The 14,356-nt window shown below is 42.6% G+C and overlaps 1 protein-coding gene across 1 annotated transcript in view; it reads left to right on the top strand.

Annotated features, from left to right (window-relative positions):
* The first annotated feature begins 2,006 nt into the window (after nucleotides 1–2,006).
* LOC1270988 (roundabout homolog 2) overlaps nucleotides 2,007–14,356 on the top strand; it is a 42,286-nt gene continuing 29,936 nt past the window's right edge. Inside the window, exons 1-2 of the mRNA XM_061662658.1 lie at nucleotides 2,007–3,681; nucleotides 12,998–14,185. Coding sequence (XP_061518642.1) covers nucleotides 14,089–14,185 — 97 coding nt within the window. The 5' untranslated portion in view covers nucleotides 2,007–3,681; nucleotides 12,998–14,088. The remainder of the gene's footprint in view (nucleotides 3,682–12,997; nucleotides 14,186–14,356) is intronic.

The following is a 14,356-nucleotide window of genomic DNA, read 5'->3' as shown; positions in this document are numbered from 1 at the left end:
TCGTGCAGTCATCTCTACGTTCCTGTCAGAATCACTCCGTTGTCGGCTAATGCTGGTAACTCTATAACACCAAAATAACCTAACAACCCACTCATTTGTATCTTCTTCTTTGGCTCATCAATCGTTGTCGGTTAAGGCCTGCCTATACTACCACTACTGGGCATGGATTTCAGTGACTTAATGGTCACATATAGCAGGATAGTCAGTCCTACGTACGAGGGCACGGTCCATTCGGGGCTTGAACGCATGTTAAGAAGTAGGAGTTGACGACTGTACCAGCAGACCGGCCCCACTTCTTTGTGTCTGCCGTTTACTAAATTCAGTTGACGATCTCTACGAGCCTGGAATAACGACGGCAGATTTGACGCCATATTTAAATAAATGCGGAATGCGTCCAATCAGAACGGTATATAAATTTTCTGTTCGATAATAATTGTACATTGTAAACACAATCACTCGAGAGGGCTCTGTAGATCATGGGTTAAGAAACATTAAACATTAAGCAATAGGATAATTCTTGCACATCTCACAATGCAATTTAGGGCTAGCGACCAGCGATAGGCAAACTTTTTAGGAAAAGGGCACCATTTTGTTAATGATCGAGTGCCTCGGGCCAGTTAGCTTTGCATTTAAATGATTACAATATAAAAAATAGTATTGGTTTATGATATTTAGCAATATAATAGGTGATATTGTTGTTTTGATGTAATAAAATCATCCAGGCAATATTAATGATTGGAAATTTCTACTATTAAAACTAATTAGTAAACTAATAGTAGGGTAGTGAGATCTCGGTTGGTTCTGAAAGCGGACGCTGGTCACAACATTATTTTTTCGGACGAAATGCTGATTTCTGTGGAGGTATCTTTGAAAAATCAATATTATTATATCAATTATGAATATTGACATCGACATGAAAGATGTTGATGCAAATGACAAAAGTTTATTTATTCAATTGGAAAACACTGTAAATGTTGTAAACTTTGCCTCGATCGCTAGTGTAGACTGTTTGCATGCTTTGATGCCTATCCTTTTCTGCTTCCTAGGTTGTTGACCTATGATTGTCCTGGCCTAGTCTATCTTTGCTTCTATTCATGTCACAATTTGTGTTTATGTTCTTTATTGTTTGCTGATTTCCAATTTGTTCCTAAGTTTTTTTTTTTTCATTTTTTTTCCTGTCTGACGCATTTATCTAAGGCCATACTATTTGTGACGCATTGTTAACCCAGATACCATGTATGTTTTTTTAATGAGTGAGATCTTAGCCATGGGTTATTTCCAAATTGTTAATGTTAATCATGTAAATTAAGGAACATATATTTATTTTAACATAGCTTGGACATATTGATTAGAACAAAAAATAGATAGTAAGAAAAGTGTTTCATTTCCTAAAAGTATGAACGAACAACAAATTTAAAAACTTGTAATATATACCAATACTCTTGTAGTTTATTGAAAACTCAGTATGGCTATAATGTACAGCTATTTTTCCTTTTTTGTATCACATTTTGTATTTTTCTTTATTTCATCATACATTTTTGAAATATCCAGCCACAAATATCATCCATTTTACATCTTTTACCCTCGTGCTCTTGATAAATTCAAATGTAACGCTACTTTTCCCTTTAAACGAATGCGTTACGCCGTGCGTTACAATTTCTCCTCAACGCTTTCCCCAAGCAACAACACTCCGGTGCAACACGTTTCCATGTTTCAACGAAAGCGTGCTCTTTCTCTCCCTCTCGCTCTACTCTCTACTCTCACAGCATCTGTTCACTCTCCGAGCGCAAAAGCAAACTTAACGAAACTCGCCCTTCGAACGCACAAGATGCAACCCGTCTGCAGCGCGAAAGGGATGCTGTAAATCCAAAATAGACGAACATTTCTCACCGAGCCGGCTTTCTCTCTCTCTCGCGCGCGTGCTCACTCTCTCGCTCTCTCGGTTTCTCCGCGCCGGACTGTGTGTTGTGTTGTAAAGTGCCGCATCGGTTCGGCATCGTTGTGTTTCGCTCACGCAGTCTCATTTACGAACCGCGTCAAGGCGAACGTGTGCGCGCTGACACACACGGTGGTACGGGCGTGCGTGCAGGATCGAATCCGGTTTACGGTGTGGTCGTCGGGGTGAGCAAAAAAAGAAACGAAAAAACGGTAGCAAAACAATGGAATACGGCCATTGCGCTGCAGCGTTGTGAGCCGGGACGCACAAAGAACACCGTTCGTTAACGTCCGTTTTAGGACGCGAAAGGGGAAAGAAAAAGTGCGTCACGCAATTGACTTTTGCGTTTGCCGTTGTTATTGTGGTGGTGGTGCATCGGCGAAATTGAAGCGTCATTCATCCTCTCCAGCCCTTCGGTTTGGCAGTGCATCTTTCCATTCCAGTGTCAGTTCAGTTCGCCGCATTTCGGCTGCAATGTGTTGACAAGAAAAGGTCCCTGTCGACGGCGATACAGTGGTGTCGGGATGTGAGTGTGTTTCTGTTGTGTTGTGTTTGTGCTCGAACCCGGCTCAAATCCCGGTGCCACAGGATCTGAGCTGTGGGTGTGTGTGTGTGTGTGTTTGCGTGTGTTAGTGTGTCTGTCGTTGCAGTGCAGTGCACACCATCTCTCCAGCAGAATGCAATTGCACCGAGTGCATGCGCTGTGGTGAAGACGTCCCTGCTGTGCGTATGTGTCCGTGTGAATGTATCCACCGTTTTGGAAGCATTCCGAGGCTTGCTATTTATTTATATTAATAGATTTATCGATGATACGCAGTGCATAATTTAATTGCCATCTTCACCCACACCATCTTCCGTGTTCCGCGTGTGTGCGTTCTAAAGTGCATCGATGCATGTGATTTCGCGTACAGCCGGCCTGCATGTTTGAAGTACGCCAGCAAGTGAAGACGTTTCGCATCGGCATTCGGCCAATCGTGCGTGTGTGTTTGTGAGTGTGTTTGTGTGCATTTCCCGTCTAGTTTTTCCCGCATTTCCTCCAGGGGCGGCGTAATTCTGGATGCATTTCTGGTCGGGTGGAGTAGAACGTGGAGCGGTGTACCGAAGTGTATCTCTATCTCCTGCCCATTTCATCCCTCCCTTCACCCCACTGTGCGTCTATGTGCGTGCGTGTGTGTGTGTCAAGCACGAGTGCGCTATTTCTGTACCGCGAATGAATAATTGCCGGCAATTTACGCCTCGTCTTCTCGGCACCATCGGCAGTCGTGCGCAACGGGTCCCCCTTGCGGAGAGGTTTACTGCGCCGGAGGAGAGGGAAGAGGGAAAATTGTGATCCGTCCTGTGAATCCCAAGGAGTGAGAGTTTCTGTTTCGTGCCCCAGAGTGTGTATGTGTGTGTGGCGGGGGCACTCGAGCGAGATTTAATTGTCGAAGCACAAATTAAGCATTAAACGGTGGCGCGCTAGAGTGACTGCTTCAGATCGCGAAGAAGAGGTCAACATCATCATCATCAGCAGCAGCATCGCGAGGCGTCTCTTTGTAATCTTCATATCTTCTTGTGGTGCTTTTACCCCCCACTTCGGTCGTCGTGAGCTGTCGAATAAATTTGCTCATTACACACCACCTCCCTACGACCATCCGGACTTCTGACCAACCTTCGGACTGCTGCTCCACCACCTGCGGATTGGTGTTTCGCGAACCTCTGGGGCATCCGTTCAAGTATATTTCTAGTCATCAGCAAAAGAGAAGGTACGAAGCGAAGCTAAAGTGTTTTATTATGTGTAGTTTTTTTTTTAAGTAGAATAGGAATATGTGAGAAAACGATCACTTCCTACTTCGTAGGGAGAACAAGGGTCAAAGTGGAACCTTAGTATCGCCATTGTTTGCACATTATGATTGGAGAGACGAGTCAGATTGTTAAAAAATGTGATTTTGTGAGAATATTTGGTTGTTATCAAACGATGTATTTCAAAAACAAATGTTGAAAATACTAAGCATTCTGATGATTGAAAAGGAGAATAAGGCATAAGGAGATTAATCACGAACCCAAACGGTCCTGAGGATATGGTACTTTGGACGACCCAATTGAGCCTAACGCTTTTGTTCTCAATAACATAGAGCCTCATGGATATTGGATTAAACCTTTATATATTAGTCCAATAAGCCTATAATACATTGACATATCCTTGGCAAGCTAATCAAATAGATCAGTGGCGTTGAGAACAATCCATTTGAACATATGACCTTGGAAATATCTGGCTAGCTTTAAAGTATCCCATATCTGTATTTTAAAGCTTCTTTTACTGTATAATACATTTGATGTGCATCAAATTTGACTTCCATGATGTTTATGTGTTTATTGATGAATTTCCAATTTTAAGAAAAATTTCTGATGATGTCTACCATACAGCTTGGTTGCTAATACAAACATTTCAAAAATACACCAAAGATCTCCAAGTGCTTCAGAAGAAAATAAAATTTAAATCATAACGTATTATAGATAATCATTAACTGTTATTGCCTATTAAGACATCATCATGACCATAGTCTTCCATCTTCCTCTTTCGTCATTCGGAAGATTAGGATATTCGCTGAATTCAATTATTTGACGATGTGTTTTCCTTGAGTTTTCTCTTATTTACCAGTTCTAACAGTTTCATATGTGGACCAGGCTGGTGGTACAGTCGTCAACTCGTACGGCTTAACAACTTACCCGTCATAGGTTCATGCCCCAAATGAACCGTGCCCCCATACGTAGGACTTGACTATTCTGCTATATGTAATCAATAAGTCACTAGTGGTACAGCCCTTGACCGACAACGTTTGTCAAAAAAAGAAGAAAAAGAAGAGGAAGAATAACTGTTTCATACAACGAAGATAACAATAACCATCATAATTATAATATGTCAATCTGAGAAAAGGTTGCTTTATAGTGCTTTATGTTTGGTTCCGTTGAGCCTTGATCTCAGATCTAACCGTGTAGTTTCTCAATGCGCTATCAACTGTACTACGACAGCTAACCATGAGTAGCCGTTTCGTTTTGATACAGCTTAAATTTGCAATCCATTTTTGATTCCACATCTTTCCTGGGTCAACTTAAATCCTAGAGGCGTTTAAGATTCTCCACCTTCCCGTTTCAAAATTTCATTTTATTTTTTGCTCGATGTTAGTTATGCCCATCCATAAGTCATCTCGTTTGGACAGACGGCAGATAAAAACTTCATCCCACCATCCGGGGGTTTGTACAAAACAATCCGCCTCATCTCTATCCATTCAAAATTTCATCCGGCGCTAGAACGGCGCATGCCAACAACAACAACAAGAAAAAGTCTGCAGAGAGAAAGCGAGAGATATTTGTTGTGATTTATAATGCTAAACAGTGTCGTCCGGAAGGGCACCATCGGGCTGCTGAAAAGTTACGTTTTGTGTGTGCCCTGCGTTACGCAAAAACCGGTCCATTAAATTATGTTTATTGTACGACTTTCTTGTTGCCCGGCCGTACTCCGGCTGGTTGGAGGTGGCCAGCTAATTCGAACGCATTCGCAATCAAATATATGTGCTTCGGCACAGTCATAAACCTCCAAGCGTAATGGGTTTGCGCCGTTATTTATTGTGCCGTTCCTCTCGCTCAAAGCACAGGAACAAAGCCGAACGCGGTTCTACGGTGGATGATGGCGCGCGTGTGGTTCGTTTCTTTGAAGCAAACGATTTTATTTGCGTAATTATACGTTTAATCTTATCGGCATTGAATTGTTTTTAGGTGCCAAAACTGCAAACCGCTGTCGCTCTCTTGCGTTAGTTATTGCTCAATTTCTTTTTATTTCTTTTGTTTCGGACTGTTTTACTGACCTATCGGAATGGTGAAAAATGATGGCAAATAGCATCAGAAACGGCTCGAGACACAGACAAGTCACATTCCTGTCTGTACTGGTCTGTTGTTCACTCTAGGTCCTCCTCAACCAGGCGCCTTCCTATGCCTGTTCCCGTGTGCTAATCGAACAATGTTCCGTTTTGTCATGATCGGGACCCATCTTCATGTTTCGGACGTGACCTGGGGCTGTTTCTTTCTTGGGGGGCTATTTTTACCTTGCTGCTGCTGCTGCTGCGTGTACGTTTCGGGAGGTGAAGAACACGATTGAACACAATGGTTATTTCCGCGGGTGAGCAAAGCAAAGAGCACAAGAATATCGCCCCGTGTCTGTGTGTTTGCTGCAGGTCTTGTCTAGTCAAGATCACTATCGGGAGGAAAACTCAATTAATGCTACACCACGTGCGATCGAAAAGGGGGGATAGAAGAATTGGTGGGGTTGATGGCAAGTTGTATGTTCACGGTCAATGTTTAGTTTGAGGTAAGCCACAGGAGTTAGCGAAGAAACATGAGTAATATGGCATTGTTTCGTGTTAGTTTGTTGGCGTTAAAGATGTTAAAGAAACTACAAGTTCTGAGCAAAAAGTCTGATTTTCTTTATAAAGTTTTATATAGACTTCCGTCTTGTCAACAATTGGAAATAACAACCTTTCAATGAGCATTAATTTTTTTAACCTTAAACTCAATGATTCAAGCACCTTTACGTACCAAAAAATGCGATGAAAGCGCACATGAAACCATCCGACATACAGCACTTACTTGCTCATTTTGCTTTCTCTTCGGTCTTATCGCTATATGGTCTTTCTTTTAACCTACGTGCCAATGCTTCTGTTTCTTGCGCTCCGTGAAGGTGTCTCGGAAAAGGGAAAACGAAACAACAACCCGGCGTGACATCGACGACAGCTGCTATCAGCTGTTCGTTATAGCCGGCAATGCCTTTCTCTCTTATTGCGTTTTGTCGAGGGCGCGGTTGGATGACTCTGTGTCGAACAACGAGAAGTCAATATTGAAGGTTATGTTAAGAAAAATAAGATGAAAAAGTGGAAAAGAAGATTAAGAAGATGAAAAGTCATTGTAAAGTTGTTGAAGGTACAGTTGCTATTTGAATTATTTTAAGAAGGGCATATGATGTTTACCAACAGAGCAATAACTTCAATATTGATTGCTCCAAGATGTCATCCCAACAGCGTCGGATATTACTCATTTCCAATTTCTGCAACGTCAACGAAGTTTCTACGATGCAATAATCTCGCATTCAGGTATCAACAATACCCTGATACCAAGCAGGCACCAGATGTCCCGCTGTCAGCACAATTCTACTGCAATTTGCATTGTGATTCCTTCCGCATGCGCTCTCCTGCCTGAACCCTGGTAGGGATTTTGAGCAATGTCTATGCCCTCCCAGGGCATCATATTCCCGGGGCGCCACATGGAAATTAATATGAGCTTGCATTCTTTGTGTGCAAATGTGTGCGGTGTTGTCTCTCCTATTGCAAACTGCTAAGCCTCAAATGAAAACACACAAGCACAGCGCTTCAAATCGATCATACCGGGTCTTTTGCTTCCTTCCCCTAAAAAGGGAAATATTTGATTCCATCAGCAGATTCCCTATCTCCTAGGCTCAGATTTTATTCACTCTCCAAACAAAAGTACCGATACCGCTTCCTCACGGAGGAGGAGCACAATGAAGTACAAAAAAGTGTGTCCTCGATAATCTATGCGTGGCCCTCGATTCGTCAATAAATCAACCGAAGGGCCATGTTTCCTGTCTTCCAGTCGAGCAAACCCCCGGGCCGCTTCTCCTATTACATCTACCCCAGGCCGCGCACAGTACGGTATTATGATTGATTGTCGCTTCCGAAACAACGCGGAGACAGTTAGGGCTTGACATGGGGACGGGAAGACTCCCGTTTTAAGACGGAGTTTGATGTGTGTGTTTTGAGGAGTTGATAGATTTCTGGTGCCTCCGACGCTGGCGAGTAACTGATAACGGGGCGCACTGCAACAAGCAGTACGTGCTATAGTACCGAAGCACGTGGCGGTGTGTGGTGGCGTGTGTGTGTCTTTTCAACCCAAACCCCCGCTATCAGATTCAGTGAGCTGTCAGCAGACATCAAATGTGTCATCCCTGGGTTGGCTGGGAATGAGGAAAGGAGTAGCATTTTGATAGCGGCGTTCACCGACTTCACAGGAAGTCACCTGTATGTTCTTGCTGCTGCTGCTGGGGATGTTAGAGCTGTCGCGTTGTTTACGAAATAGCTTTTCGAGTGGTGCAGAATATGTGCCATAGGTGTATGTCTCCTCAGTGTCTGACATGTTGAAATTCCAATTCCTTTAAAATCAATTCAATGTCTGAATATCTCAAGTACTTCTCTGGATTAGATCATCAGGATCTTGCATCATCGGAATATGTCACTCAAATCACATTAGCTGGCTCATGTGGTGCATTGATGGATTCTGCAATTGACCCACATTTCTGACCAAGATGTATTTTAGATGCTTGCTAGAAATGTGTTGACAGATTGATTGCTTTCCTGGTGATTCTATACCGGTCCGGATGTTGACCTCTCCGTACGAGGAGCATATCTGAAACGTTTCCGGAAGTTATCAAGAGAGCTCCTCAGTACATGGAGAAAGACAAAAGCGAACCGAGAAAGTTGAATGAATGATTGATGTCATTCGCAAAGATTCGCAAGATTCGGTGGGACGGGATTGCATGATTGAAGATAACTCACGTTTTCGAGTTATTTAAGAGCCTTTAAGGCATTCGGCGGGTCGTGATGTTGCATTACATTTTTGGTTGTAAATTTCTCTCTCCCCCCTGATTGAGGGTGCCTGTGCTAACGAGTGGGAGACGTGGCTTTAAATTCATCGCTTCTAATCATGATTGAAATATTAATTTTGAAAATACGAAGATTATAGCTCCGTCGGGTGCGCATCACGCAATGTGGTGAAGGCGCTTGCCGCGCGCTACGGATTGAAAACATTCGGCGAAAGTTCACTTCACTCGTCAAATTTTTTGATTATTTCACCATCTCTCCACCACGCTCCCCACCTGCTTGAAGGTTCAATGAAGCCGTTTACCTTAACGAGAAATTGATGTCCTGCCAGTCAAAAGTGGAAACATTTAACCAAAACCCTTCCCCCAGCCCAGCGCCCGTTGACGCCCGTTTTCTTTGCCGTGTGTGGCATGGCGTGGCGCGCGGAACATGTTAATTGCTAACCCCAACCACAAAACGGACTCTTTTTCACCCGCTCTTTGCTTGATGTGTTACTTTTTTGCTTTGTGTCTGACGGATGCTGTGATATCTTGCGCTGTCGGCAGTAACGCCAGCTCAACTTATCCACACACACAATCTTCCGGCACAAGCACCACTGCACAGTCAGAAGTTGAGTGTTGGTTGCGAATGGAATGTGTTACCGCGCGTGGCGTTGAGGCGGCACCCTGCTGTTTAAAGCTAAATATGTCAAAAAAGGTTGTTATTTGGCAGAGCTGTTTAAAGTTTGATATCAAACGCGTGAAGCGAAGATGACAGTCTCAGAATTAGATAATCTGTGTTTGCAGGGTTAATCAGCTTTGCAATTGAAGTTTTAAATGAAATTCACGAATAATTTATTGGACTTTAATTTATGCGTTTCTTATGATTTCTTTTAACATTTTATAATAAATAATTTTAGGTTTTATGGCATTTTCTTTTATATTTTATTTGATTTCTGACATGAAAACGTGTCGAATAAAATGAAAATTTCAATTCGATTTATATGCAGCACACCTTCCAGCACTGACACCATTGGCAGTACCTTTAATGTGTTTATTGCGAAGCTGATCAAATAATTAGCTCGATGAATCAGCAAAGCCGTGTTCTGCCAGAGCTGTGTCGAATTATGGAATCAGACCCTTCCTTTCCGTTTGACGGCCTGTTTCATTGCCCCCCATTCCAGCCTGCCAAATACACAGATTGAGAATGAGTGATGTTAATAAATTCCTCATCTACTTCGCTCCTTAGCCTTAGCCCGTTAAGGTTGGACGCGCGATCAATAACTATTTTTTAATTATTGGAAACGCCTCCCGGGGGTAAACGGGGCGTCGAGGGACACACACTCACACGCACAAATGTTTCTTCGCCTGGGCAAAACAGGGTTTTCTATTTGGCCGATGGCGTGAAAAGGTTAAACTGGGACAGCTTTCGTGCCAGCGACTGCGCCGCTGAACGACTCCACTGATCAGGCTTTTGCGGCGGCCTGTGGGAGGGAAGCCTTAGAAGTGTGGCTCGGTAGGGCATTGCTAGGTTCAAACGCGGCGCTCTAGCAGCAAACGACCATTTAAAAAACGGGCGGGTTGGCGCCCTTGATTTGCGTCGGAAGAAATTGGGCCAGTGCTTATCGAATAAGCAGGTTCTTAGGGAGGTATTGTGTGGCAAAGTTGGAGCGGCGAGGAGACATTCGAGGTGGAGCATTTAATAGTCTTTTCGGTAAAAAAATGTGAATACAATGATTTTAATGTTGAACCTGTCACTTAGCTTCAAATTAATAACAAATGTCATCGTCAGATAGTTAGTTAAAGCAAAGCTGTTATGTCTTGAAAATAAATAATTACCTTATTTTGCATCCCAATTTATTACCTAATTCAAACTTCATACACGTAAAATATAATGTCAATTTAAAAAGGATTTGAGCATTTTTTATTATTCTAATCCCAAGAGAGATTCACCCATTTTTGAACCTCTGAATCAGCAGGACGTACTGCCAAGTCTGTAATGTCTTGGTCTGTTATGACAGCTTGAGACGTCATGTCATAACAACTCGAGAAATGTTGTCATTATACCGAGAGACTGTTATAGTGAGAAATCTTGTGTCGTTCTCGCTTACATCATACTGAAGTGTGAGCTGATATTTTGGATGTGAAATACATTACTGAAAACAATTAGAATATTAATCGGATGACATACAGGTAGAAAAAAATCATATTTCAATGCTCAAATATGACTTAAAAAATGAACAATCTTTTAACTCATCTACGATCATCAAACAAACACCATTAAACAAATGTCAATTTAAGTGACCCTTCAATAAGGAAGTGGTATTCTCAATGTTCCTGTTCATTTTAACTTCAAAATTGCTTCCGGTATTGAATAAATCCTTTTTAAAAATAGTGTCTTTCCTTTCCCAAACTCTTACAAAATAAATAAGGCAAACGTAAACTGCTTCCTCGAACGCTCGTCACTCAATTTTGCCTCAACGAACGATCACTTAACATACTATCAAGCTAACATCAACTCCACCCATAGAAAGAGTGTCGTTAAAAATAACTATTTGGTAACTGTACACCTTCTCCAATCTTTCCCCCAAAACTGATGGCATATTAATTTGCTCATTTGCTAAGCAATGCTCTTCGCTCACACCTTTCACGGTGGACACGAACACGAACGATTGCGCAAAAAAACAAAAACGAATGCGGTGTTCTTTTCAACTTCTGAATGCCATCTGATTAACATTCGAACAATCGATCGTTCTGTCTACAGGAAGCATACAAATGTTTAGGATCGTCAAACATGCGCACATACTCACACAGGAAGCTTACATTGATTCATGGTCCATCTTTAGTTGCCGCCGTTTGCCGGTTCAGTTCAGCTCTCAGTGCCGACGCATTTTTGGGAGTCAAATTTCATGCAACACGTGTTACTCATCCGCCAGCTTTAAGAGTTTCGGTTCGGTGGTCCTCGAATTACAGCTTGCGGGTCAAATGCAAATGACTTGTTGGAACTGACTCGGTGTGTATTTCTTCTTCACACTCAATCTTACTCAAGGCATAGATTTAGAATCTTCTAATAGGAGAATGTCACAATTTGAGTGAACGAAAATTAAAGTACCTTTCGGACACTAATTTGTTCCGCTGTGCTGTGTGTTGCTTCCCATTGAAATCGGACCGGATGCGGCCGGCAGCTTATGTTATGAAAATATGTGTTCACGCGAACCCCGAGACCTCCCTGGGTGTTGCTTGAAGGGAAACATACACACTCGGAGCACAGCGCAGCTTGCGTAATACGTGACGACCTCCGGCACCGGCACCGTTTTTACTGTTTACTGATTCGTGCTGGAGATGCGTTTCTAAATGTTGTGTTATGCAAAACTGTGCACACAGCTTTCGGCCGATAGTGCCGATGACCCGTGTGAGAGGAGGGCGATGCTGCATGGTGCTGTGGGTCCTTCACAACTGATAGAGTGTAAAGTTGTGTGTCTTTTCCCTTAGACGAACCGCAGAATACATTCCGCTTTTTAATTATTTTAAAGTCGCCTTTCGGTTCGGAACGTTTCACCTCGCCTCTGTGCTTAATCGCTTTATCAATTCACTCCACTGTGTCGCTTCACATCAAAGGCCGAACGAACGAAGGGACTATCTGAATGTGTTGAATGAGTGTGGTATCACATTAAAAATGCTAGGCAAAAGGGTGAATGGGTTTTAATATTTTAATCAATGCACCCCGTTCGTTGTGTCAGCCTGTTTCATGCTGTTATCGCTTTCAGCATTCGTCGGGTGAGAGCGTTTTCTCTCAAGTGAATTTATTCTGATTAGATTTAGGCAGCGGGCAAGATTACAGACCCGTCCTGAGCTAGAACGACGACAGAGGAATAAAACATCACAGGAAGTTATGTACAAAGAAGTTTTTTTGTGTGTATGGGGAATGTGGTTGTGGATGAGCGGAAGTGAAACTTAAAAAGTCCCAAATTAAAAGAAAATAAAACTTCACGCTTTCATTTTAAGTGGAAGAAATCAACGGGCTCATTCATGGGTATTGGAAATTCAATTTCAAATTATTGTTCCTCTCCAAAGGGTGTTTTTCTTCGCCCGAAATCAACTTCAGAATGCGTTCATTTTCTTCATCGAAAAATAATAACTGACCAAAGAAGAGGTTCTGAGAAATGGAGGCAAAAAGTGCCTGTGAAAACTTTTGATGAACCCAATTCAATTAATCCAACGGTTTAATTGTTTTTATTCAATTAGGTTGGAAGGTTATGAAGCAAGTCTGAAGTGAATGACCATTCCAAACCAAACCATATCACTATATGAAAATCGTGTTGAAATATAATTTTATGAAAGTATTTTAAGACCAAATGATGTCATAAATATTACAAATTCAATATGGTTATAAACATTTATAACTTATATTTTCCTTTTTCTGTGTTCTCTCGTTGCAGCGTGTAACCGTGAACCCAAGGATGTAATACGCAGCGCAGCGTTAACGTGTGTCATAAACAACCGAACGCAACCGTATCAGCAGGAAAAAAAGGTCGTCGATCACACACCATTCAAAGTTCCTTCTGCCGAAACGAATGTTATTTATTCTTCCTACGAAACAAAATTGCATCCGCCAGAGATAAAGAGAACCCAGCAGTCCGAAACGAAAAAAAAAGGGAAAGGTGTTGAGGTGAAGGCGAGACAATAATAAGGCGAGATCACCTTGGATTCCTAACCCAACAGCTGGTGGCGGCAACACACAAAAACAGATATCTCATAATAGAGAACCATCCTTCGCTCATCTTTTACCGAGAAAGAAGAAGAAACACGATTCGATGCGCATAGAGAGACTTCCTGGGAAGGAAATAGAAAAACAAAAACGTCCCTCAACCCAGACGTACACGCACACACTCAGCTGGAAGCAGTGACAACTGTGTGTGTCCTTCTGCGTAGGAACACGGCGAAACCCAACGCTCATCATAAATCGAAAAGCAATTAGGTACACCATTCACCCGGTCTCACCTCTCTCACCTACCAGATTCTCCGGAAACGGCGACACGGGAGAAAAGATTCGTCAAGCATTTGACGAAAGGCGGGAGGGTTTGCTAAATCGGTCCCTTTTTCGACTGAACACACACTGTGATACTGTGTACCCAAGAATAAAACAAGCAAAACAAAACGTTCCTTGCAGCCAGACAGCGGTCTCCAAAAAAGATTCCTACGACAAAACCTCACACAAAAGGTCACCTGTTACACCCCAGTCTGTGGATCCAATTGCGCTTGAAGCGTTTTTTGTAAAAGTGTGCAAAACCCGAGCTAAAACGAGGCTAAAACATATCAACAGAACAAATCATCGTTGAGATTTGCACCCAAAGGTAGTGATCGCACAACACTCCGAAGTACGCTTCACGCTCCCCGCTATTAAGGCGCTATTAAGAGTTTAAGCAAATCAGTGTAAACCAAGAGCGGAGGAAGTCTTCCACCTCGCTCACACAAACACACTCCGTTAAGTGACGTCAAGACAATCGTACCATAAAACCAAAGCCACAATATGACGATGGAGCAGAAGAGGACGGTACAGTGCTGCAGCTGCCGGTGGACGCTCTGGATCACGATAATGATCGTCAGCGTGTTACCGCTAACGAATGGTAAGCTTTAGTACTTAGACTTACATTGCTTTTTTTCTGTATGCTGTTTTAGAGATAGTACACACACACACCGATATCTTGTCAGTCAGACCGGGAATGTGCACGAGATGCGTGTTTCGCTACGGTTTTGTAAACAATGCATGGGTGTTTTGCTTCCCCGAGTCATTTTTC

The sequence above is a fragment of the Anopheles gambiae genome, chromosome 3, assembly GCF_943734735.2.
Source record: "Anopheles gambiae chromosome 3, idAnoGambNW_F1_1, whole genome shotgun sequence".
Lineage (NCBI taxonomy): Eukaryota > Metazoa > Arthropoda > Insecta > Diptera > Culicidae > Anopheles > Anopheles gambiae.
The sequence above is the reverse complement of the archived record's forward strand: the minus strand, read 5'-3'. Positions and strand labels throughout refer to the sequence as shown.